The sequence below is a fragment of the Pseudopodoces humilis genome, chromosome 9 (genome assembly GCF_049639895.1).
Source record: "Pseudopodoces humilis isolate 2021_Gansu_Grassland_sample_001 chromosome 9, ASM4963989v1, whole genome shotgun sequence".
Lineage (NCBI taxonomy): Eukaryota > Metazoa > Chordata > Aves > Passeriformes > Paridae > Pseudopodoces > Pseudopodoces humilis.
Window position 1 is genome coordinate 11,960,116 of NC_142208.1, and position 24,144 is coordinate 11,984,259.

Sequence of the window (24,144 nt, forward strand, 5' to 3'; positions counted from 1 at the left end):
CTCCGCAATGAGAAGACTGAAGTCCCCCACTTTTGTCTCTGGCAGAGCTATTATGGATAAACCAGATCTAAGTTATTTTTCATTACATAATGTGAAAACCTGAAGTCAAATTCAGTAAAGTCAAATGCAGTGGTAACTTCCCAGGCACACAAAAAACCAACTGCTTGTCACATTGAACACATGGAAGATGCAAACAACAGCACCTAGGATGGAAGTTCACTCACAGTAGCATAAAAACAGCCTTAAAACAACACTTCCTTGATGGCTTAGATTAGACCTAGCCTAGCACAGCTGGACAGAAGCAGAAAGAACCCTGCAGAAACAAAGTGATGGCAAACCATCCTGTAAAACTCTGTGGGGCAAAATGCCAACAATTTCCTTGTAAATCTCTGAAGGCAGCAGTTGTCTATTCAGCAGAGACTCTTCAATTATTCAAACATAAATCATGTTTTCATATTCATGTGACCTCATCTGAATCTCTCAAGGGAAAAAAAAAATTACTGACAAATTTATTTGAGTCAGGCGTCAGCCTAATATCATATAGACAAAGATGGATGCATTAGAATTTCTGTATCAGTAAACAGAATATTATGAGATTAATTAAGAAAACCCCAAAATACTAAATGTAAAAAAAAAAAAATCTACAGACCCTTTCAACCAAAGGCTTTTGTGTGAGACAGCCTGATCCCACATGGGATCTCACATCTGAGATAGCAAATATTACTACAGTGCAATAATAATGAATTTCAGCTTGATGACAAAGAGTAAACATTCAGGAAGGAGACCAAGAAATTACTGATATTATCTGCCCTGCTGCCTGCTTGAGGATGAAGTATTAAAAATAGGTATGTCATAGTAAATACTTGAGGCCATATATGACATAAAAAAAAAATTCTGTTGCTCTTCCAATAAAATGATCATTCAAAGTCTTCTGTCATGCAGAGAAAGAGTTCAACTGTCAGTTAATTTAACAGGATTGACCTCTGCATTCATCTTAAGCCTAACAATGTACCATGAAACCAAGCTGGCTGGACACAGGAAGACTTTCCCAAAGGAAGCAAGTTACCTTGTCAGTGCTTGCCCCACAGAAAATCACAGAGTAGCTACACATTTGGAAAAGGTCTGATACTGTTTGCCCAGAAAGCTGCAGTCAGTGAGGGATCTACTGACAGCCTCAGGGTGCCAAAACTGGCCAAGTAACACAAGATCTGGATGCAACACTATTTTGAAGATCTGCTTAATAACCTAGTGAGAAGTGGAAAAACTGAGATGCTTTCATGCAAGGGCAAATGATCTAAGCACAGGAGTGAGCTGCTCTGATCAAAGATAAAGAATTTCCAAAACTCCTAGCTGGTGACAGTTGATCTTCACACCTTTTAATGAAAGATTTGTCAAGGGCAAAATTTAAGTCATAGCTCAAAGTAAGGAACATATTTGGAGACATTCAGGGGAGTTTTCTTCCACTTAAGTCCACTAAGACAAAACACAAACATTCTGCAATTGACATTAAAATACTTTATTGGCTAGATAGAATGTGCAGTATGCATAGAAATATACTGAAATACAAAGTCCTCCAGAATACTCCTGTATAAAAACCACAATTCATACTTCTACATATTATTTATATACATTACCAATGTATTCAAGAGTGTAAGGTCATATTTGCATTTCTTTCTTCTCTTGAAATCACATCTAATGTAGTCCAAGGCCTTTTTGTTTCTTCAAGAGAACATTGCACAGCTACCCTATTTCTTCATTTGGCCTGAAAACTGATGAAATTTTACACACTCTTCTCTCCCTTGCTCGATCCTTTCAAGCTTGACTTCTGCCTCTTTTTCTCCCTTTGTCCCAGTATGCGATAGACTTTCTTCTTAGCCTCCTTTTGCCTCTTGAATTTCTGTTCATCCTCCTTCTGCTTAACTTTGAGATACTCTTTAAGCTGTTCCCGATGCTTTACTTTGGCTTTCTTTATCTTGTAATTATTCACTGTACTCAAAGCACTGAGTAGAGCTGATATCTAGAACAGAAGATAGACAATCAATACACATGCAGCTCAGTTTTGGTGAGCAAGAAACAGTGTAACCTCAGCAGAGACACACATAATGAATCAGAGATTCAAGGCAAGTTCCTAATTATCTCTGCACCTGTTACCCAATTTCTAAAGTGGTTTAATTATTTATCCTGTTAGGAAGTTAATCAAAGCTTTAATTTTTGTGAACTCTGATTTTGGTTAGATAGCTTTTAAAAGGCTGTGCCTTATTGCTACTATAGAACACTTAAACTGCTGTTTGGATCTTCTTGCCTCTGCAAGTGCTCTAATTCTCAATTTTGGAAGCAGAGTATTTCCTTCAAATCTTGTCTGTGTTAATAATGCATGGCAATGACAAGTCAAATAAAAAACTGCAGCTACCAATTTAAGTCATCCATAATATGAGAGCACTAAATCCAGGTGAAATACCTTGCAAGCGCTGTGACAAGGACAAAAGTTGTATTTTGGCTTCAGGTGACCTACTAGTCTAAAAAATAGACTAGCCAGCCACTCAGTGACAGTTCCATACACATACTATGTGCCAAAGAGCAACAAATTGCAAGTGACCATTTTTCACTAGCAACATCTATATCTTTAGCATTAGCAGTAAATTCAAGTGCCAAAACAATAGTTAGAAAAGCTTTAAACACATTTACCCTTCAGGAGTCCTAGTTTCAGAGTAAGTGATAATTACCTTCTTTTCATGAGGCTCTCTGATAACAGCTGGTCTCCACTGGTCTTTTGGAGTCTTGCCTTTCTTCTCAAGATTCTTAGGCTTGTTCTTAAAAGGCAGTGCCTTCTGCAGTGCTTTAGGAATGTGGAGCTTATTGAAATGCCTCTTCTCCCTCACAATAGGCTAAAAGAATGAATATAGAACATATATAAGACTCACGACATTAAAAAGCTTTTATTTAGTTTTACATCTTTCAGAGGAAAAAAAAAACCACAAAATTCCACAAACCAAAAAAGAAACACACATCCCTCAAAAAAACCCCAATTCAAACAAACCAAAAGTACATCCTCTGACATCCTTGGACTGAACTGTAAATGGTATGTTTACCCCGATTACAGAAGTCTCAGTAAGCTTCTGGAGAAGACTTCTACCCTGCAGATTATTTTATAAACTTCAACTGACCCACAACAATTTGCTCTCAGCTGTCTATTTCCATCTCATGCCAGGACTGTAAATTTGAATGCATGCATGTGTATGAACATGTGTTTATACTGCTCTTGGTTTGCAAAGGTCTGTCACACACTGCAAATCTGACTGGTTTTAAAAAACAAACCAAATTTAAACAGAAATATACCTTATAGAGAGAATCCTTGTTTTGTTTCAGTTTGATGCCTTTCTCATACCTCAGCTGGCCTGTTGTCTTCATCCCACTCCAACTATCTTTCTCACCTGCTGGTTTCAGCAAGGATGTTACCGGGTTATAAAACGTTGGGATAGAAACAGGATACCAAGTCCTCACAAAAACAATATCTGAAAGAAAAAGGACTGTTACTTGGCTCTAAAAATGTAAAGAGTTCATCACATCCACACTCTAAGCAAAGATTGCCTGAACAGAACAGATACTACACCACATGCTAGCTTTGTGCTTGGTACATAGATCAAATGTCTTCAACTTTGGTAGTAAAAGCAATACAAAACCCCATAAATGCATGAACAGCACACATTTCTGAAGAGCAGGCAGCTGAAAACCATCCTTTTTATCATTCATATTCAAGAACAAGCAACAGAATTTATATATGTTGATGTGCCTGTACTATTACTAACAAAACAAATTTTCCTTTGCCTATTTTTATACAATAACTAACTTGCTTTTATTTTACACTATCCATGATTTTGGTGTGTTTAGGAAAACAAATAATATAAACCCAAGTAAGTATAAACTCCTATAAAAAAACATAGGAAACTCATATAGAAAAAAGTTAACTGGAGTTACAATGCCAGTCCTTGGATTTCTCAGAAAAGCACTTTCTAGCACTTGTACCACTAAATTCAATGTTCAAGGAGAAAGGCTGTGTAAAACACTAAAACCATGCTGTGCAAAGCGCTGAAATACTTGAAGATACATGTCTTCAACTCAAGCCTTTTTCATCTGCATACTATATGATTTCTGAGAATAAGTGAAAGAAATCCAACATAAAATATACTTCTTTTTAATTTCACTGTGCATCTCACAGGGTATTTCTTACTCTATGAATTCACATCTCAATTATCAGATCCCAGAATTCTGAGACACGGCTTTGCAATCTGTGAAGAAGGATGAAAGTTGTGTGATAACTTCCATGCAATGTGCAACTTACCACTCATCAGCAACTTGTCTTCAAATGTTGCTCTGAAAGCACCCACAGGAGCTCGGAGGGCCTTTTTGATCTGTCCTCGGATACCACTCACACTACGGATCGCTGCACCTTCAAATTTAGCCACTTCCAACTGGGAGTTAAACATTCCCTGAAAATGTGAATTAGCCACCATCATTCAAGATGCCAGGTCTCTCCCTGTGGCCTATGGAGGCCACAAAAACAGAGCTCCCACCAGCATTATCTTATAAAGAAACAGGAGGAGCCGTAGCCTTGTCTTTAGACTAAGAGTGCTGATCATACAAAAAAACCCACTGAGCTGACTTTTAGGTGAGCTACTGAAAGCAATCACAGGCAAGGTTTCTAAGCATTAGATATATAAAATTTATATAAATTTATATTTATACATATATTTAAAATTTAAACAGAACATATCTACAAAAGCTTTACAGTTCTCCTTTGAAATAATTTGCTGGAACACAGGATATCTTAAAAGCAAGCGAGCTGCCTTAAATTGCTAGTTCTGAGATTCTCATACAATACAATTCTTGGAAGTTTGGGCTTCTTCCATATATCACAAGAAAAGCAAGAAAAAAAAAATCTATCTATGCCTAGTGCAAATACTTGAGTGCTTCATTGCTGGGATCACTGCTTAGCTGCTTGCTGCCTCAAATGCAGAATAACCTAAGCTCTCCCTGAGCCTGAAAGCCCAGCTAAGCACAGTGGGAAGGTCAGTGGCCATTCACTTCTGCAACACTTCCTATCCCAAACACTTCTGTAACTGTAACTGAGAAGTCTTAAACACTGCTAGAAGTCTCCTTCAACTCCAGAGCTGAAATTTAGTGGGATCAGGCTGATACCTACCAGGCACAGTCTGCATCCTCCAAAGATGTCTGCTACTGCTAATCAGTGGGTTTTAGGAAGGAAGCAGGGGGTGGGAAGGAAAAAAATTCACACTGAATGTGAACCAGGAGACTGTTCCAGAATTTTTGTCTGGTTAACAATAATTCATATTCCTTGGTAGTAATCAGTACCTTTAGAGACCATATGGAAGGGAGCTCAAAAAACCACAAGTAGTTCCTGAGATCCAGAACAGCATTCAACAATAACTGAAAATTCAACAAGAGAACTTCTGCCTCAGGAAAGACAATCCCAGGCTGCATTCCTTCCTAACATCAGTACATCTGGTTTTACAGTATACATACCTATAAACTTACCTTAATAAAACAAGTGTTCTTAAAAATTTTGAATGGAAAACCAGTTAGCTTTAATTTCTTCACAATAGTTATGGATTTATCTAAGTCGAGCACAACACCCGTCGCAGCAATCCGGAAGTCAGGCTGGAACATCAGAGGTGAAAGATATTGCTGAATGTGTGTTTCTCAAACAGTGAAGACATCATTGAGAATCACAGAATCATAAAATAGTTTGGATTGGAAGGTCATCTAGATGACTTCTAAAGGTCATCTAGTCCTACCCCCCTGAAGTGAGCAGAGACATCATCCTACAGATCAGGTTGCTCAGAGCCCCACCCAGTCCGACTCTAAATATTTCCAGGGACAGGGCATCCACAAACTCTCTCGTCATCTTGTTCATGTTTTACTACTCTTGTAAAAAATTTCTTCCTCATATCTGGTCTAAATCAACCCTTTTAACTTAAAACCATTCCTCCTTGTCCTATCACAGCAGGCCCTGCTAAGTTTATCCCCATATTCCTTTTAAGCCCCCGTTATGTACTAAAAGGCTGCAATGAGGTCTCCCCAGAGCTTTCTCTTCTCCATGATGAACAACCCCAACTCTCTCATACTTTCTTCCTAGGAGAGGTGCTCCATCCCTCCAATCATGTTTGTGACTGTCCTCTGGAGCTGCTCCAACAGGTCTCTGTCTTTGCTGTGCTGAGGGCCCCAAGGCTGGAGGTGGTACTCCAGCTGGAGTCTCACCCGAGCAGAGCAGAGGGGCAGAATCCCCTCCCTCGCTCCACTGCTGGCGCTGCTCTTGCTGCAGCCCAGGATGTGATTTGCTCTCTGGGCTGCAAGTTCACATGACCACAGCATGCCCAGCCTCTCATCCACCAGAATCCCCAAATCCTTCTCAGCAGGGGCTGCTCTCAATCCCTTCACTGCACAATCTGTACTGACACTGGGGGTTCCCCAGGTCTGGTGTGGGACCTTGCCCTTGGCCTTGTTGAACCTTATGGGGTTCTTCCAGGATCACTTCTCAAGGTTCCCCTGGACAGCATTCCATTCCCCAGGCACATTAACCACGCCACTCAGCTTGGTGGTGCCTGCAAACTGCCTGTGTCCCTGATGGTTAGTGCTGATCAAATAGTGCTGGTCCCTGAAGGGGACAGACCCCTGAGGGACACCACTGCCACCACTGCACATCAGGACACTGAGCTGTTGACCACTACCCTGCAGATGTGGCCATTCAACTCACTCCTCATTCACTAAACAGTTCACCCTTGAATGAATATCTCTCCAACTTAGAGAGGATGTTGTGGGGCACCTGCACTCCACATTTCACTTTTAAGATTCAGTATTTCTGACCTTTACAGAAGTGCTGCAGCATAAAAAATGCAGATTGACTAGTACAGACTAGTTGAGGCGCTGCTGACATAACACTCCTACCATTCACTAATGAGATTTGCAGAGCTGCCGTTCTAATTACCTTGGAAACAAATCTGAAAGTCCTTGTGATCTACCTCACTATGTTCTCTTTATGAAACAGAGTCTTCTCAGACAGATAGTCTCAAAGGAGAAGTGCTTTGTGCACTGCTCTAAGACACTGTATTATGCAAAACTGTGCAATAGCACTTGAAGGCATATTTTAGGAAGGAGATACAGGAAGGAATCACCACTCTGATTACTGTCAAGCTCATTACAATGCTATGCAAAGTGTTTGTTACCAACTGTCTGCAAACATGAACCTACCTTTGATTAATATATTTCTAATAAAGATCATATCTGATAAACAGTGCTTTAACACTATTTAAATTGGAATTATGGAATGGTTTGGTTTTGAAGGGACCTCAAAGATCCTCTCATTTCAACACCTCTGCCATGGGCACCTTCCACTAGACCAGGCTGCTCACATCCCCATGAAACCTGGCCTTGAATCCTTCCTGAGATGGGGCATCCACACCTTCTCTGGGCAACCTATGCCAGAGTCTCACCACCCTCACAGTAAACAATTTCTTCCTGAAATTTGTTTAAAAAAAAAAAAATCCTCTCCATAGTTTCCCACCTCAACATAATACACCTTTCAAAACCTTGAGTCCAGCTACTTTCTTAGTTCCTACAACTACACTGCTTTATCATAATGTAAACCTTCTTCCCAAAATATATATATTTTGCCCAAATATCCATAGAAAGCACTAATGAACATTCTGTGGTAACAAACCTACCGTTGTGCCACTGACAGACTGAACTGCCAAAAATCCTGTCCCCTGAGGAGTGATGGGCCCTAAAAAAAAATTAAATTTAAACACTTATGTGAAGTTTTACTACACAATATCTAGCCCCTATTTAAATTCCAAAAGCTTAAAAATACATGACAAATATACTCAGTGAAGAAAACCAAAGTTTAAAGCACTCAAACTGTTGCTCACATTTAAAGCCCCATAAAGGAATGGTTAACATGAAGTTACTCATGCAACATCCGGGCCCATAATGATGGCAAAGTATATCTGCACACAAATCAGGCTCCTTTGATATGCAACAACTTAGCAGAATGCTCAGAATTTGATTAAAAGCCAAGCAATTCCCAAATCATTTAAATAACCCATCAATATTAGATAACCGCCTATTTTCCCATACTATTTGGTGCTATTTTTTCTTCCGTGGGGAAATTTCAAGACTTCTCATTCCAAAAGCTGCATTTCCTGCAAAGCTTGAGACTTTCAGAGTGCTGAAGTGACCCAGGAGAGCAGCCCCAGCAGGGCTCACCCCAGAAGGCCGCTCCGCAGTGCATGTGCTGCGGGGTGTACTTCAGCAGCCGGTGCCGCCCGTTGTGGTCCTCGATGTAGAACATGGGGATGGTCTGAAAGCGCCTCCAGCCCAACGACAGGATCAAGGGATCGCGGGTCTTAAGGATCTTCTTATACCACCGGTGCTTCTTCAGGCGCAGCTGATTGGGAGAGAAGGTGAACATGCTACTACAGGATGGCAACAGTGATTCTGAAATTCAAGCTTTAACTTGTCAGGAATGAAATGCAACTTCTGTCTACGCTACAGTTTTTTATACACTAAGTTTTCTCTTCAAACATTCTCGCTAACATTAGGCTAACTGGGAAGATCAATCAGTATTTCGCTCACTCTGAAGTCATGAGTGTATGCATTCAAGCAAGTATCACATTAAAAATACATTTATATATGTGCTAGAAACTTTTCTGTAGTCACTTGTATATAGATCATGAAGGTCAGAGTACAGTTAGTGTTTGCAATTTAGCAATCACAGTATCAGACCCTAGTCCTGAGACACCTCTGCAGCTGAACATTAAACAACAGTAACCTTTTCTGGTTATCCAATTAAACCCTTAAAGATCCAGAATCTGCTACTGTAGAATTACACTTTGTGTCAAAAGCAAATCCCCCATTCAGAAGACAAGGATGGAAGTTTCTCTCTATGTTTACTGTATTTTAGAACACAGAGAGCAGTAACTCCAGGCTCCCTGAAGCACACCTGTACGCAGATAAAATGCACTCAGCCCTTTGGTTACATACCTGTACGTAGCCAACATTTCCTTCACTGTTGCCTAGGCCACCCAGGATGATAGGGTAATGAGGATCAAAATTCATGACAAATTCACATGGCACATTCTCAATCTCTATTCGAACGTACATCCCAGGCCTGAATCCCTCATACTGCACTCTGGTCTCATCATCTTGATCTTCAAATTCTGCTCTATTAAGCTGTGTGACAAAGAGAAAGCCATTGGGTGTTTCACAAAATCCAGGTATTAACAACTTGTTCATGAAGGGCCGATTCTTTTTAAAACATGCTACCATTTATATAAATCATTTTGGGAAAGATCTATCAGGTTTTGTGACTTTTTGTTGAGATCTCTACCACCACAAAGCCCTTCCAACTTGAGATCCCAAATGGCCCTGTTAATCTACCTGAAAGACAGTACCCAAGAAAAGCAAATTACTGAGTGACTTCTGATACACCTTCCACTATGGTGACTTTGCATTTTAAAGATACAACTATCAAAAGTACATTTTTTGATTTAGGAGCTCAAGTACCTTTAATGATCAAGTATCATTAAAGTTAATGTCCTGATCTTTAAGGTATCAGTTTATGAGGATGCCGCACTCCTATCTTACCCAGCAGCTTAAAAATATCTTTGTGCATCCTCACACTGTACATCATCAAAAGCTCTTCTGTACCATATGATAAGAATATAGATACTGTGCAAATATTTAAGAAGATACCCTCGTGAATAATAGAAGCCTTACCCTCCTGTTCTAGCTCCTGATGCTTACCTATCCATAAGACACTGATTCTTTTACTGGAATGTCCTTCTTTACCCTTTAAGTGCTCTCAGTACATCAGCATACCAGAGCTCACATTATCCTTTGTGACAGAGGCTAATACAAGCAGGTAAGGATTAATTTAATAACTATTCAGGGCAAAATTTTGTCAGAAGACAAGACAGTGAAGTTTTTAAAAATGTAAGGCAGTGTTGTCCCAAGTCAGGCAAAGAAGGAAGCTACTTTTAAGCCTACAAGTTCTTATGCAAAAAAAAACCAAAGGCCTAGAACAAAATCAACATCTCACATTCTGGATACAGTTATGCTGAAGACTTCTACCACATGTACAGAGCAACAGTCATTAATTATTTTTTCCTCAAAATAACTTCATAGTTGGATGAAAAAGACGGTCACAGAGAATTTACTTATCCATTAATAACACTGCAAAATATCAAACTAAAAATAATACTGGAAAAATATATGGCACAAATTAATATGAGAAAGATTTTCACCTTCCTATGCATGAAAGGATGCCTTTTTTTATTTAAAAAGTTTTTAAGTAGTTAAAGTTTAGATGATACATCCTGGCTTATTCAGTGATACTGCACTCATTTTAAATTAAGCTTTCAAAAGTTCAAACATAAAAAAAAACCCACAAGCTTGTATTTCTTCGTGTGTACTTTCTGGAATACCTCCTTAGCATCACCTGTGTCTCCAGGAAAAAACCTTTCTGGGGGCAAGCTCTGTGGAGTATTTTTCAAGACATATCCAGACAAATTGTCAAATTAGCAGATTGTACCTGTGCTTGTTTATGCATTTCTTCTTTAAGATCATCAAAGTATGTGGTGTCCCCCTCATCATATTCTGCATCAAACATTTCTTTAAGTTTTCTTTTCTTGTCCATGCGCTCCTTTTTCTTTTCCTCCTCCTCAGGTTCTGGTTTGGATGTTTCTTCATCTTCCTCCTCCTCCTCTTCACTTCCAGACTAATCAACAATAAGTTGTCAAACATGTAAAATGGCTCACTGAGAACAACCCATTCTGATCAACAGATATTTGATAGATATTATTAAACAGTATTTTTATAGATACAATTAAACAATACTTTTCTATTGTGCCAATTATTAGACAATTGAAAATTGAAAAACATTTCAATTTGAGACAGAAATTAGTAAGCTATTCATACAAGGAGATAACTTCAGCAAGGACCAAAAGATCTCAGGATCTAATCATATTCCTTTTCATTGACAAAGCTTTTTTTACTGAAAATAATTTTCACATCAGGGAACAGATCCTAGAACTGACCTACCTGTTATTCTATAGCTAATATAAGCATATATAATACAGGAGGAAAAAAAAAGTAATTGTTGATAGCATTGAGCCATACCATGTGGAAGACAGCACTCTAGAGACTAGAGAGGAGGAAGTTTGTTCACAGGTCATTTGAAAACTGCCAAAATTATGCCATTACCCACGATTTTATAACGAAATGCAAAGCCATCAAATTGCTCAGTCCAAAAACAAATTGATTTTTTCAGTTTGTACTGTCACAGACAACTAGAGTTCTGTTATTGGAAGATATCCAAGCCACAGCTTAAAATTGCTTCCATCAACCTCTTTTATGCAGATAAGTGGAATGAACTAGGAAACTGTGTCAAGTTTCCATAATTTGTTGTGTTTAAACAGAGTGCTATAATCTTCTGCATCAGATGAGATGACATAGTACAAACAGTTATGATTACATTTGGTTTTAAAATACTTCTGCCATGCCTCCAGATCCTCCAGCTCTTGATTAAGCCTGACACCTACTGTTAAATAAGTGAGGTGACTTCTATGTAATTAACTATAAACAAAAATTCAGACTCAGGCTAAAAACGTGCCACTCTAGATAAAGCCGGTAATACACACACCTTTTCTTTCTTGTTCCCACTGATTTCCTTCCTATTGATTCTATGAACACTGAATTTATTACAGAGGATGCCTATCACTTGGTAAGAAATTCATGCTAATGTTGCTAAAGAAGATAAAAATGCAGATCAGACCTGCTCTCCTCCAGCAGCAGCCTTTCCTTTGTGCACAACACCAGTTTCCAGATCTTCAAAATCTCCATACAGCTCTTCTGCAACAACAAACATCCAAGACATATGAGCATTAGTTAACCATTCTGCTGTATTGCTCCATACCATCTCTCATTTGTTCACTACTGTGCATTTCTCAGTACTGCCATGGAGATTAGTTTCAGTCCAAATATTTTTGATTCCCATCAAGTTTTATATGTTTGTTCTTCCCTCGCTATGGCTTCAGCTGAAAATTCCCAGCTAAACTCAACGTGGCTCCTCCTTTAACCTTTCAACACCTTATGATTTAAAAAATGTAAATAAAGTTTATATCATTCCAAAGGACTCCAAATACATTAGTATGCACTCTAATGACACAAGACACCAGCAGAGCAATTGAGCTCCTATGCTTCATTTAAAAAATATATAGTTGACAGTTTTTAAGTTAAAAACATGTGCTTATAGAAGCCTGTTAAACCACAATCATGATGCATGTAAGATACAGCCACATTATTAAAACTTTTAAAGTATTTCCTAATTTAAAACAAAACAAAAACACCACCTCCAAAACATCTGAAGATAGATCTCTCTTCAGCCAAACATGAATGTCAAGTTTGTCTTCCCAATAAAGAATAGTTCCTGTTTATTTCTACCATGACTATCCAGAAGATTAAACCATATATGATGTCTAATGAACTCAGATACATAATTCAAAGCTGGCATGTCCAAGTGTTAAGACTAACAACTCTACTTCATAATTTAAATTACATACTCTATTTTTTGGAAAGTAAATTTCCAGAATGTCTATGTGCCTACTGTTTCTACAGAGATTTACAGCAATGTGTAATTATGTCAGTATCTATATAATTTAATGTATATAATAGTTTGAAAAAACCTGCAAGTATAGCACTAAGACAAAATATTCTATTTACGTAACTGAAAAGTCATGCTTTTCTTAAAAATCCTGTATACATGAATAATTTTTAGAAGTGTTACACATACCATCTTCTTCCAACAGCTTTGCTGCATCTTTATCATCCTCCCACTTTCCAGTAACAAAGCAGTCTCGAATACTGTTCATAACCTGCAAAATAAGTGTCATTGCCTTGCACAGCTGCAGCTTAGCATCAACAGAACATTCCCCAAGACATTGCCCACTCCCCCATCAGAGACAATTCTCACATGCAGCTCCACATCAAGACACCATTACCAAAACTACACAGTGCCTTCCCAAAAGCAGGATTGTGAACCCAGTTTAATTCTTGCCCAAAGGTCCCAAAAGGTACCAAAATCTCTACCCAACACTGTATTTTCACTGAGGTCTCCCCTGCTTTTTACTTTTTGATAAATAAAGAACAAACTATTATCCACCAAATATTCAAGTGAGCCAAGCATTAAATTGATTTACTGTAACTTGTCACTCTTGTAAGAACAAAGAGTTCTGGAATCTGTTACTTATAGTGACAGCAAGGGGCAGAACCTAAGACACTGTGTCCATAGCTCCCACAGGTCTGTTTCAATGACAACTCAGTCACACTTTATAAGACACAGCCAGGACAGAACCAGGCAGGATATGCAGAAGCAATTATCCAATGGCATCACCTCTTCTAAATCCCAATCTTGTGGCTTTTCCACCAAAAATTTGGAGCAGTCAAGAGCATTGGCCTTCTGCTTGGATGCTTTGTCTGGACGGCTGACACGGAACAAGCCTCCAAGTTCATCATCTGCATCCTCGTTCTCCTGGTCCTCATCATCGACAGCTAAACCAAACACAGAGGCTGTCATGATTTCCCCCACAGTACATGCATGAAATTCATTAACTGCCTCTTTCCTAATGTTCCCCAACAGCTGCAGCAGTTTGAGGAAATAAAAGAAACAACCTGGAACAGTTTCAAATGTAAAAGCCTGAAGAAAAGGTACACTGATCCAGTTGTTTTCATAACTGGAACGATATTAAAAAAAATATTGCCCAGTAAGCAAACAGAGGATGCTGGTTCAATATCACAAATTGGAACAATACCAAAATGATCTGTGAACAGGAAGGACATTAAGCTTGCCTATAAATCAAGAATACCAGACCAGAGAATCTGTCAGAAAGTCTTCCCACACCTGCACTGTGGAAGGTTTACAAAAGCCAAATTCTCACCGTCTTCTACAAAGGTTCTGCACAGTGAGATTTGTACACTCAGTCACTGGAAAAGTTGTGAATTAAGCAAGACAAGTTATATAAATAGCAATTTTCTCTTCCTTTTAATCCAGCTATTTTTTCTTTGACGAACACCTGATACTAAGTCATGTATAAGAGACACTTCCACAGTCACTGTGAGACAGAAATTCCTGAAACCAGACAACAAACAACATCCCTTTATGAAACACAATTACCACAATGGGCTTGCATAATATCTATCAGATGATTACACAAATGATCAAACCTTAAATGTTTGGAAGAAATAACTGTACCAGAAAACATGAATAGTCTGGAAAATTAACTCAAAATGCTTTTATGGGAAAGGTAAAAACTGTCTTGTTATTACAATTATTAGTGAAAGCAAGCATCAGTAATTAAAAAATAAATTAACTCTCCTCAAGATTCCCATCAAATGACAGTGCTCAAATATTCATACTTGAAAACTTGGCAACAGCTAAAAGCCACCATACATTGAGACAAGTTTCCAAGCTTATGTGTACCTGTTCCATATACAAGTTTACGAAGATTAGGGGTTGATCGTTGCTGTCTTAGAAAGGCCTCAGCTGCCTTCTGTGTGAGGTCCTCTTTCCATTTAAGTGCACCTGAAATGGGAAAAAATTCACATTCTGTCTTCAAAAAAGAACAAGGATCAGAAATTACAAAAATTATTTAAATAAGGACATGACAGGAGGCTTAAGAAGTGTAGACACTACCCACAGTTTCTTTTTCTCATAATCCATATAGACACAGAAACAAACTGTGGATAAGAAATTATACCATTGATTTTTTAATATTTTTTTTAGGACAGAATTTTAAAAACTTATTAACAGTAACAGATTTGATCATGTTCATGATGATACATGTCTTCTTCACAGACTCACAGAATAGTTGTGGCTGGGAGGGACTTCTGGAGGTCTCAGTGACCAGCCCCACTGCTCAAGCAGCCACACCTAAGGCAGGTTGCTCAGCACCATGTCAGGATGGCTTTAGAACGTCTCCAAAGATGGAGATACCTGCTCCAGTGCTCTGTGAGCAGTTACTGCATTTTAGTAACAGTCCCCCAAATGCTTTTTAGTCATTCTAGATGTAATAGAGCATCGTAATTTGTTTTATACACATAGCTATAAAGATTAAAGTATACGCAAAATCAATGAAGTTTTGTTTATAAAATGAATCACCTCTCTTTTAGAGGAAGAAAACCTGACATTGCATACTACAATGTAAATGAAAGGCTTCAGAGCAAGTATTTCAAGCTTTCCTAACTTGAAGTTTTGCTACTTAAGAATTATATATAAATACATATATATATATTAAAACATATATATATATATTTATGACAAGCAACATTACGAGGTATTTACTAATATACCCTTTAACAATTAATACAGTTAAAGTGGACAGTAAAAATTAAACAGTTATAGTCTACCTGTTGTGTCAACAGAAAGATCTATTTCTTCTTCATACTCCTCTTTCTCTCTCAGGAGATTCTCCACATCATCATCCTCAGTATCTACAGTTTTAACTTTAGTCTGTCTAACACTATCAGCTTTCTTTGCTTGACTGTGCCGAAATCCATTCCTATTTGACTCTTCAGCTTCTAATTCCTCATGTGATCCTCCTTCATCATCACCCTCTTCAAGAGAAGAGTTCTCATCCTCAGATTCTGATGCCTCTTCTGCGGTGCAGTTTCCAGAATCTGTAGTGAGCACTGCTTTTCTTTTGGGACTGTGCTCTGAGATTTGTGATTTCACTTCTGTGCGTTCACTATTCATATCATACTGCTTAGATTCAGCTCTTTTATTTGCAGCTTCAAATTCACTATCTGAGCTTTCATCTTTGCAAGTCCTTTGTACATCCCCCTCCTTCTCTTCCTCCTCCTCCTCATCTTCCTCCATTTCACTGTCTTCAGGGGCAGTTTCTCCTTCTTCAGAGCTCATCTCCAGATCATCATCGCTGTCTGCAAATGCTGGTAGCTCATTCACAGTTTCTTCCTGAGCCACCTCTGTTTTCAGGCGCTTGGCTCTCCTAACAGCTATCTCTTCTCGTAGGAGCACTCTCTCACTTTCTTCCTCAGCATCATTTTCATCATCACCATCACTTCCATCCTCAGACACTGCTTCTTCGTCATCTTCTTCTTCTTGGTCATCTTCCTCATCACTTGCTTCATTTTCCTTCTCATCATCTTCAAACACGGCCTTCCGACGAACTCTTCCAGTCTTCAAATCCACCTGCCTCTCTTCTTTTGGCATCACAAACCTGTTTTCCCAAAGACCACGTTTGGAGTAAGACAGTAAAGTACAAGAAAATGTTAATGAAAGAATGAAGCTTCATGTCAGTATTTTTAAACAGCTTTACAAATTCTCTTTCAAACCAAGTGAAGTTATGTAGACCACTAGAAAGGCACTGGCATTCTTTAATGTCTCTTTATTCAAGAATATTGAATGTTATAGCCAAAAATAATTCCAAGAAATTTCTTCATTGTCCATGGAATGAGTTAAAACAGAAATGTTATTTGTATCAGCAAGAAATTCTTGGAAGGCAGGACTACACTGCTTGCAACTTTCTAGTACCAATTATTTCTATCCCAAAATACAGTGTGGCATATGAGTAATCTCAGAACAGGAAGAATCAGACAATATGTCATTTTACTAGCTATGCTCTGTTGAGAATTTTTCCTAAATTTGAGCCTGAAACTAGAGATTCACTCAAGCTCAAACACTGCCCAGCATTCAAAACTTACTCTTGTCCCACATCTTCTGAGCCCAAGGGTTTAGAGTCCATGAAGAGAGAGACCTTGCTTGATGCCATCTTAACATCAATGGCTGAGTGTGTGGAGATGAGGCTCTGAACAAGTTCATGATTTGGCCTCACTTCCTCCTGGAAAGACAAAGTTAAAATTCAATTCAACTAAATAAACAAATGTCTATTGACAGCCATCAGTCTAAACCAGCAGAAACAAAATTTTTCTTGCATAGGAAAGAAAAATTGCACAGCATTTTAAAGAAACATTTTCTCAGAATAAAATAGCAAAGTCTCCCTTCCCCTCTTCACATTTCAAGAATATCTATAATATCAACACAAGAAAAATTAAAGAGGGACTCCTTCACAATCTGCAATCACTACAGTAAATACCAGCAAACATATCACAGACCCAAAGGTATTTAACATTTAGCACAACACAGAAGAAAAAAACTGAAATAAATTTGTTTGTAGACAAATCTTTTTTTTTTTTTTCTCCCTTTGACCAGTCAAATCCTTAAAGTCCTCTCCCAACAATCACCATGCCCTGCAAAATTATAGTGATAATAGTCCAGCACCAGGAGATTTCATATATCTTACGTCAATATTTGGGAAGTTATTACACAAAGTTTAGGTACAAATATTAACTGATCTTCCAATTTTTTGTACTTCTCTAAAATAACTTCTAATACTTCTAATAACTTCTCTAAAATCCCTGAAGGACAAAAGAACTAATTAACCAGTATAGATAGGTAAGGATTGATTATTTTAAAGAACCATATTTTTAAACACTTATTTTGGCTTTAAGGATAAAGACTGCATTTTCCAAGAGAATTCAAATTACCAACAGCATTCTTTTACCTCTTCTTTTTCATGAGCATGGCTTCCACCAAGGTCAATGTAAACAGCATCTTTATCATACACAATACCCCCGACTCCTGAAAGAGGAGCATAGACGAGCTTCTCTTTCTCATTTAAGGAGCGCTTCTTCTGCTGCTCAGGGAGAGCACAGGGGTCTGGCAGGAAACTCACATCACTTACAGTGAAATCTCCTACACCTGAGAGGACAGACAAAAGGAATTAACAAAGTTTGCAGAACATTTTGATTCTGAAATTTGTGCAATTCACCATGAAGAGATTCAAAACCCACGCTCCCCCCCTCAATAAAAGGAAAAACAAACAAACAAACCAAACTCAGACATTGTGGCATTCAATGATTCAGCAGGAAGCTTTGTACCAAACATCCAATTCCTCAGCCTCACCACTGAACTTAGAGAAGTATACATAAATTCACCAGAATTCTGCAAAGCTTTGTTTCTTTGCTTGTTTTCAAATGACAAAAACAGCAACACACTTTTCTGAGTACATCTGTAAATTTATTATTACAGTATTTCTTAATTTAAACTTTTAAATCATTCACTTGAAATATTAAGTTATTAAATTCTGACCATAATAAATATATTACATAATTTACTAATTTACATCATTCAAATTTGCTTTTCATTATTAATGCTGGTACGTTTTACATTTTAAGCACCTTTTAAAATGATAAACCTTTGGAAAAAAAATAAATACTGTGAATAATGCGTTTATCAGTGCAACAAAACTGCACAATTAAAGGCAAAACTAATTACAAGATTTATTTTCACAGAAGTGTGCATTATGAAAAAAAATTTCAAAAACATAACAGGTATTTAGAAAGGTGAAAAATCTGTTGCATAACAAACTTTAAAGATAGAAATAATTTCAGCTATGTTGTTTTTCACAGATCAGTACAGAAAGAGTTCTAAGACTCTGAAAAATTACCTGGCATATGAATTTGACTTTTGTTTTTTAGGTGTGCTCCTCTCAGGTATCCATACAGTGATATCTTCCTGTCACATTTGGGATTGATTCGAACATCCTCTGGGTTTGTCAGCTCTTCCATTCTATACAACATTTAAAATGATAGTTAAAATATCCAGAGTCCCAATGGTAACTTTTGAGAAAAAGAGAACATCACTGCTGCCACTACATGATCTGCAAACTCTAATAATCAAAACTGAATTATCATAAGAAAGAAAAAATTCATCAATAAAGAAGATCTTCTAAAAGCATTTTAAAATTGTATTTTAAAAGTTGTATAATTATGCTCAACAAATTTCCAGAAGGTTTACTGACACTTCACTGAACAGGTACTGCTTTCTTAGCACATTTTAGCTACTCTCTATGGGCTTTGCACACACAACCCTCCTCTAATCAATTTCACCATCAGAGGGTTCACATTCCCTGCAGCCACACAACACCTTCTTTTCCCTAAGAATGGTGGTGAGCAACACCAAAGCTACCACAGAAAAAACAGTGGCTGTTTGCAGGCAGAGGAGGGGGAAACTCCTTTCTACTCTGCACGTGGGAGTCAGCACACAGAGGCAAGGAAGAGAACAGGGAGCACAACCCTGCTGCAGATCCGCTTAGAGCTGACCCAACAATCATGAAACTGCAACAGTTACAGAAGCCTAAAACAATGTTACTGAAAAACTACAGAATGCAGGGTTTGCATTTTCCCTCTCTTTGCTTCATGTATTTTGCAGGGCTTTGCACATGCTTCTACTTCTCTGACAATTTTTCCTGAAGAATTAAAAGCTAAAAGAAGAGGCTCATTCAAGGCACTTTGGATTATTGTGGGAGTTTGGTTATAACTGCAAGCATTCTTGCAGTAAAATATGAAAGGTGAGGTAATTTTGCAAGCAGGCACAGTTGTCATCAAGATTACTTTTATGTTCTAAAGAGACTGGGAATTAAATGTTACAGGGAGACAGAGCAGAAGGGATATTCCTGGGACTAATTCACCAGCTGATGTTTAATCACTAGAATGCTGTTTCTTTTTCACAGAAATTCAGTATAATCATAAACAAACAAGATTATTTTAACTATCCTGTGTTTCAAAAGAGTTTACAATAGACCGGATGTGTGTACATGATCTGACACAGGTGAAAACTGCACAGGACAAACCTGCAGAGTTTGGTGTTCCCAAAGCTGCTCAGGGAACACCAAACACTCACACACAGAGCTGAGGGCTAATAGCACAGCTTTTTCAAACAACAAGGTGCTATCTATGCTGAGAATGAAGAACAGAGAGAAAAACACACACCTGTCTGCAAGAACATACGGATGAGACGTTTGCCAAGTGAGAGGCCGGAATTTCATAACTGAGATAAAACGCCCCAAATTGTGAACTTCCTGCTTTTGATATTCTCCATGAACCATCCCTGACAAATAAAACAACTTGGCACCCTAAACACATTAAAAAGACATAAAAACATAAAAAATTGAAGTTAGTAATGCAATTCTAATTTGTAAATTTTAATTGAAAATTTCACATTACAATTGGTTCTGAAAGATCAAACTAACCAGTTTACTTCAACATGAGAATTGTCCCCTAAATCTTAATGGAAAACTATTCACATCCTCAAGACCTCATACAGACCTACAAGCAGATCCTCTTTGCACAGCACCTGCATAAACAAACCTAGTAGCAAATTTAGCAGCTTATCACACTGGGATAGAGAATAATCACACAAGTACTTTAGCAAGTAGAAGAAAGATGAAACAACCTGATACAGTTTCAACATTATTCAGTTACCTATTTAAAAGATATAAGAACATAATAAATACTTAAGTATTGACCCACTGTTAATTTAGCTTCCACAAAGCAAAATATATGAAAAAATTAATGTTAAATGTCATACCGGATACACTTCAGTCCAGAATCTGTGCTTTAACTTCTTTTTAGTCTTCTTTAATTGTTTGTTGTTCTTGAATGTGTCCAAGTGTGTTAGAACTCCCATAATTTTGGGAAAGCCATGTACCTGGCAAATGTTCAGGAATTCAAATGTCTCCATCTCAAATCCAAAGCTGGCATCAATGAGCATTAGAACCTGTAAACACAATAATCACATTTCACTACAGCAATACCACAGTGCCCACATGAGCTAATTTCAAAGACCACACCTTTAAACTCTTCAACTTCTCAAGAACCAAAATTTTGCAAAAGGTTCTGCACTTTATTTTCATATACTCTGAAAACCAACTTTGGCTTTTTATTTGATGTATGGAACTTGCTGCTAAAGATGTTCCAGACACTCTAGGAATGCAATAACATTCAGTATTATAATAAGGTCTGAACAAATGTTTACCTGGTGAATTTAAAACATGCAACATTTATTATCTTTCAGGAACATCTTAGAAAAAATAAATAAAACTCTTATATCTGTGTCTTGGGTACACTAATGCTGCTAAGGCCAAGTCTTTTGGTAAAACGAAACCAACTTTTTCCCTTGTTGCAACTGCTGTTACACATCACCAAAATGCACTGACACAGGGAAAAAGCAGCCAACGGTCCCATGAAAATGGAATCAAAGTTGGTTTAGGGTCTTAACAATAGAGAACTTCAAGCATACAGGAACTAACAGAGCTTCAAGCGCTGATGTAATCTCAGCCCCCTAACAATAAATCCAAACAGATTCTCAGCATCACCATGTGCACACAGAATCTGAAACATCCACCAAATACACGAGCAGAAGTATTTGCATTGTTTGGTACATCTCCCTTACTCAGTAGAAAACATAAATGAAGAAGAATATCTAGACCAGTGTACATATGTATTTAGACATCCGTATAGTTAATACTTAGACAAGGATCCCAATACCTAACCAGCTGTGAATAATATACTCCAATTCCATATATAAAGTAAAATTCTAAACAAACTGATCATGCACTGGACCCCCAGGATCAGTTGAAGTAATCTCTTGATCCAAAAGTTGCAAGTAAATTGCAACAGTCACCACATTCCACTGAAATCAGTTCTATTACTACATGAGGTTCTTCACAGATGGAGACCTCAGAGTGCATAAAAAAACCCAACTAGTAAACTAATACATATTTCTACTTTGAATATTAGTTGAAAACTTCTTGACTAAAAATCATTTTCAGATTTTATATGGTTTGACCAAATCCCTTAATGAGAAGTCACTGTGTCACCCTGGCTTCTTATAACATCTTCCACTAAAAGTTTACCAGTTGCATTAGCAATGAAGTTCAGCTATTTCCCTTTTCTCACATCCTCCCTACCACCACCAGGCACACACACACACACTTTACTTTCCCCCACTGCCAAGATGAGAGAAGTCCCAAGGTTGTTCCAGAACATTAGGTGTGTCAAAGAGCTTGGGTCTTGCTCTCTTTGAAACCAAAGACAGTTTTGCCTTTGACAGCAAAAAATGTGTAGAGAAATCAGACACGGGTGCAGTCCAACCAAAAGTAGTCTTTTCAATGTAAATTGTAGTAGAAATCACATTCCATTGTTAACTTACCAAATCGGCAACTTTAGCCAGGTCAATCATTGTGTTAATGTCACATCCACATTCAATAATGGTCAGCCGGCGTTTTTTACCTGAAAACAGAATTGAGCATCAAAAACTGAAACGGAGGGGGCAAACCAATTTGTACAGTTTTCTTTTCAGAAATTTCTTTTCACATTCCTGAAGTTCCTCCAGGGTATCTGGGACTCAGATTCTGGTCTAGCATGTAAATAATCCAACATGCATCACTGTAGAAGTGTCTGTTTTTAACCTGTTTAAAATTCTGCTAAAATATAATTTTTAGATTTAAAATTATCAGATCTTCTTTTACTGCACGTATGCCAGATCACACATCCAAATAATTTCTTCAAAATGACCAAAAATTATGAAAACATGAACACATCCCATCTCTCAAAGCAAGACAAGTAAGGAGTGCAAAAGAAGCATTTTCACTTCTCCTTTATTCTCACCTGAAACAATTGTAACAGGACCCCGGATTTCAACCAACTTTTGCCTTGTGAAGTTCTTAATGAGACACTTTATTACAGTGCTCTTCCCAACCTTGGGAGGGCCAACTACCACCACCACCACGGGAGGTGGCTCCAAAGGAGTCCGGTCAACCACAGGAATGTGATGCTTTTTAGTCTTCAGATCCTGAGTTCTAAGAAGAAATTTGTAGTAAATAAATACAGAAACGTCACAGATAGTGACATTTACTATTTAAAAGTCTTCAGTGCTTGCAAAAGTTTGAACACAAAGGTTGAGCACAAGCACTTACACCAGGAACACCCACTGAGTCTAAGGAGCTACTCAGTTTTTCTGGGGATTAACACAGTGTACAATGTAACAGCGACGCACAAAGGACCCCACTTCTGACACACATATAAACTACAACGTGACTAGGTGAACGACGAGCGCTAGGCACTGGAAACACCAGTGAAAATGACCGGCTGGGTATTTCTACACAAAGTAACGAAGCAACTCCAGGCAACTCCCACCCGAGCAGCCGCCTCTGCACACTCCAGAGCCAGTTCCCACTTCTCACCGATGGAAAGTCCTGGCCATCCGCACAGCGGACTGGACCGTAAAGGCTTTGGGGTTTCTCTTCCGTGCATTCTCCTCATCTCCTATTCCCAGGTCATTGAGATAACGTTTCCTTTTTTTCTCTGCCTTGGGCCCGCTATGCTTTGCACGATGCTTCTTCTTCTCTTTTTCCTCCATCTTACTCGCTCAACAGTTTTTTACAATCAGCAAGGATCTGAGCTCCTCCGTGTGACAGCGGCTGGCACAGAAGAAAGCACAGTTAGCACAGGGCACGCGTACCCAGCACACCGGCTGGAGAACGCCGTGCAAGCACTGCCAGACCCAACTCACGGAGCTCATTCGCTCCCTGCCCGGCGCACGGCAGGCCCGGCGGGGCCCCGGCGGTGCGGCCGAGCGCCGGCGGCCCCGCGGCGGGGAGCTGCCGGGCACACTGCGGCCCCTCAGCTCGTCAAGGGGTCCTGCGGCGGGGCCACTCCCCAGCAGCAGCCACCACACACCTGTGCCGTGCCGTGGGTCCCGGTCCTGCCCGCTCCGATGCCGCCGCCTCGGCCCGGCCCGGCCCAGCCGCCCGGCCCACGTGTGACCCCACCGACCGGTCCGCTGCGGAGCCACCCTCCGGAAACAGCGGCTGAGCGCGGAGTTCCGGCCGCGGCGGAGCGCTATTGCCGGCGCACACGGTGTCCCACAGGGGGAGCGTGGCGGCGGCACCGCGCAGCCCGCGGCGGGAGCGGGAACCGGGAACCGGGAGTCGGCCTTTGTGCAAGTGTTCAGGAGTGAATTACTCTCCTGCAAGCTCTGTGAAAGCGCTCCGGGGCCGGCCCCACAGCACCCGGCGCGGAGGAAGCGAGGGGACTCAGCTGCCCGCGGGTTCGGGGCAGTCCCCGTACGAGCTGGCAGATGTGGCCCCAGCAATCACTGGGAGAAAGATAAAGAAATAAATCCTTGCCAAGGACTGGAGGGGACATCCTTGT

The 24,144-nt window shown here is 39.2% G+C and overlaps 1 protein-coding gene across 1 annotated transcript; it reads right to left on the minus strand.

Annotated features, from left to right (window-relative positions):
• Positions 1–1,500: 1,500 nt before the first annotated feature.
• BMS1 (BMS1 ribosome biogenesis factor) lies at positions 1,501–23,821 on the minus strand. Its single transcript, XM_014250509.2, has 23 exons — positions 23,671–23,821; positions 23,175–23,411; positions 22,600–22,790; positions 22,142–22,221; positions 20,519–20,707; positions 19,921–20,063; positions 18,597–18,718; positions 17,652–17,848; positions 16,792–16,928; positions 15,478–16,307; positions 14,552–14,653; positions 13,466–13,623; positions 12,866–12,947; positions 11,849–11,925; positions 10,607–10,792; positions 9,058–9,246; positions 8,281–8,461; positions 7,740–7,798; positions 5,554–5,676; positions 4,340–4,487; positions 3,337–3,512; positions 2,724–2,885; positions 1,501–2,017 (listed from the first exon to the last, which is right to left on the minus strand). The coding sequence occupies exons 2-23, from the start codon at positions 23,348–23,350 to the stop codon at positions 1,781–1,783; spliced, it is 3,945 nt and encodes a 1,314-aa protein (XP_014105984.2). The 5' UTR covers positions 23,351–23,411; positions 23,671–23,821; the 3' UTR covers positions 1,501–1,780.
• Positions 23,822–24,144: the final 323 nt, after the last annotated feature.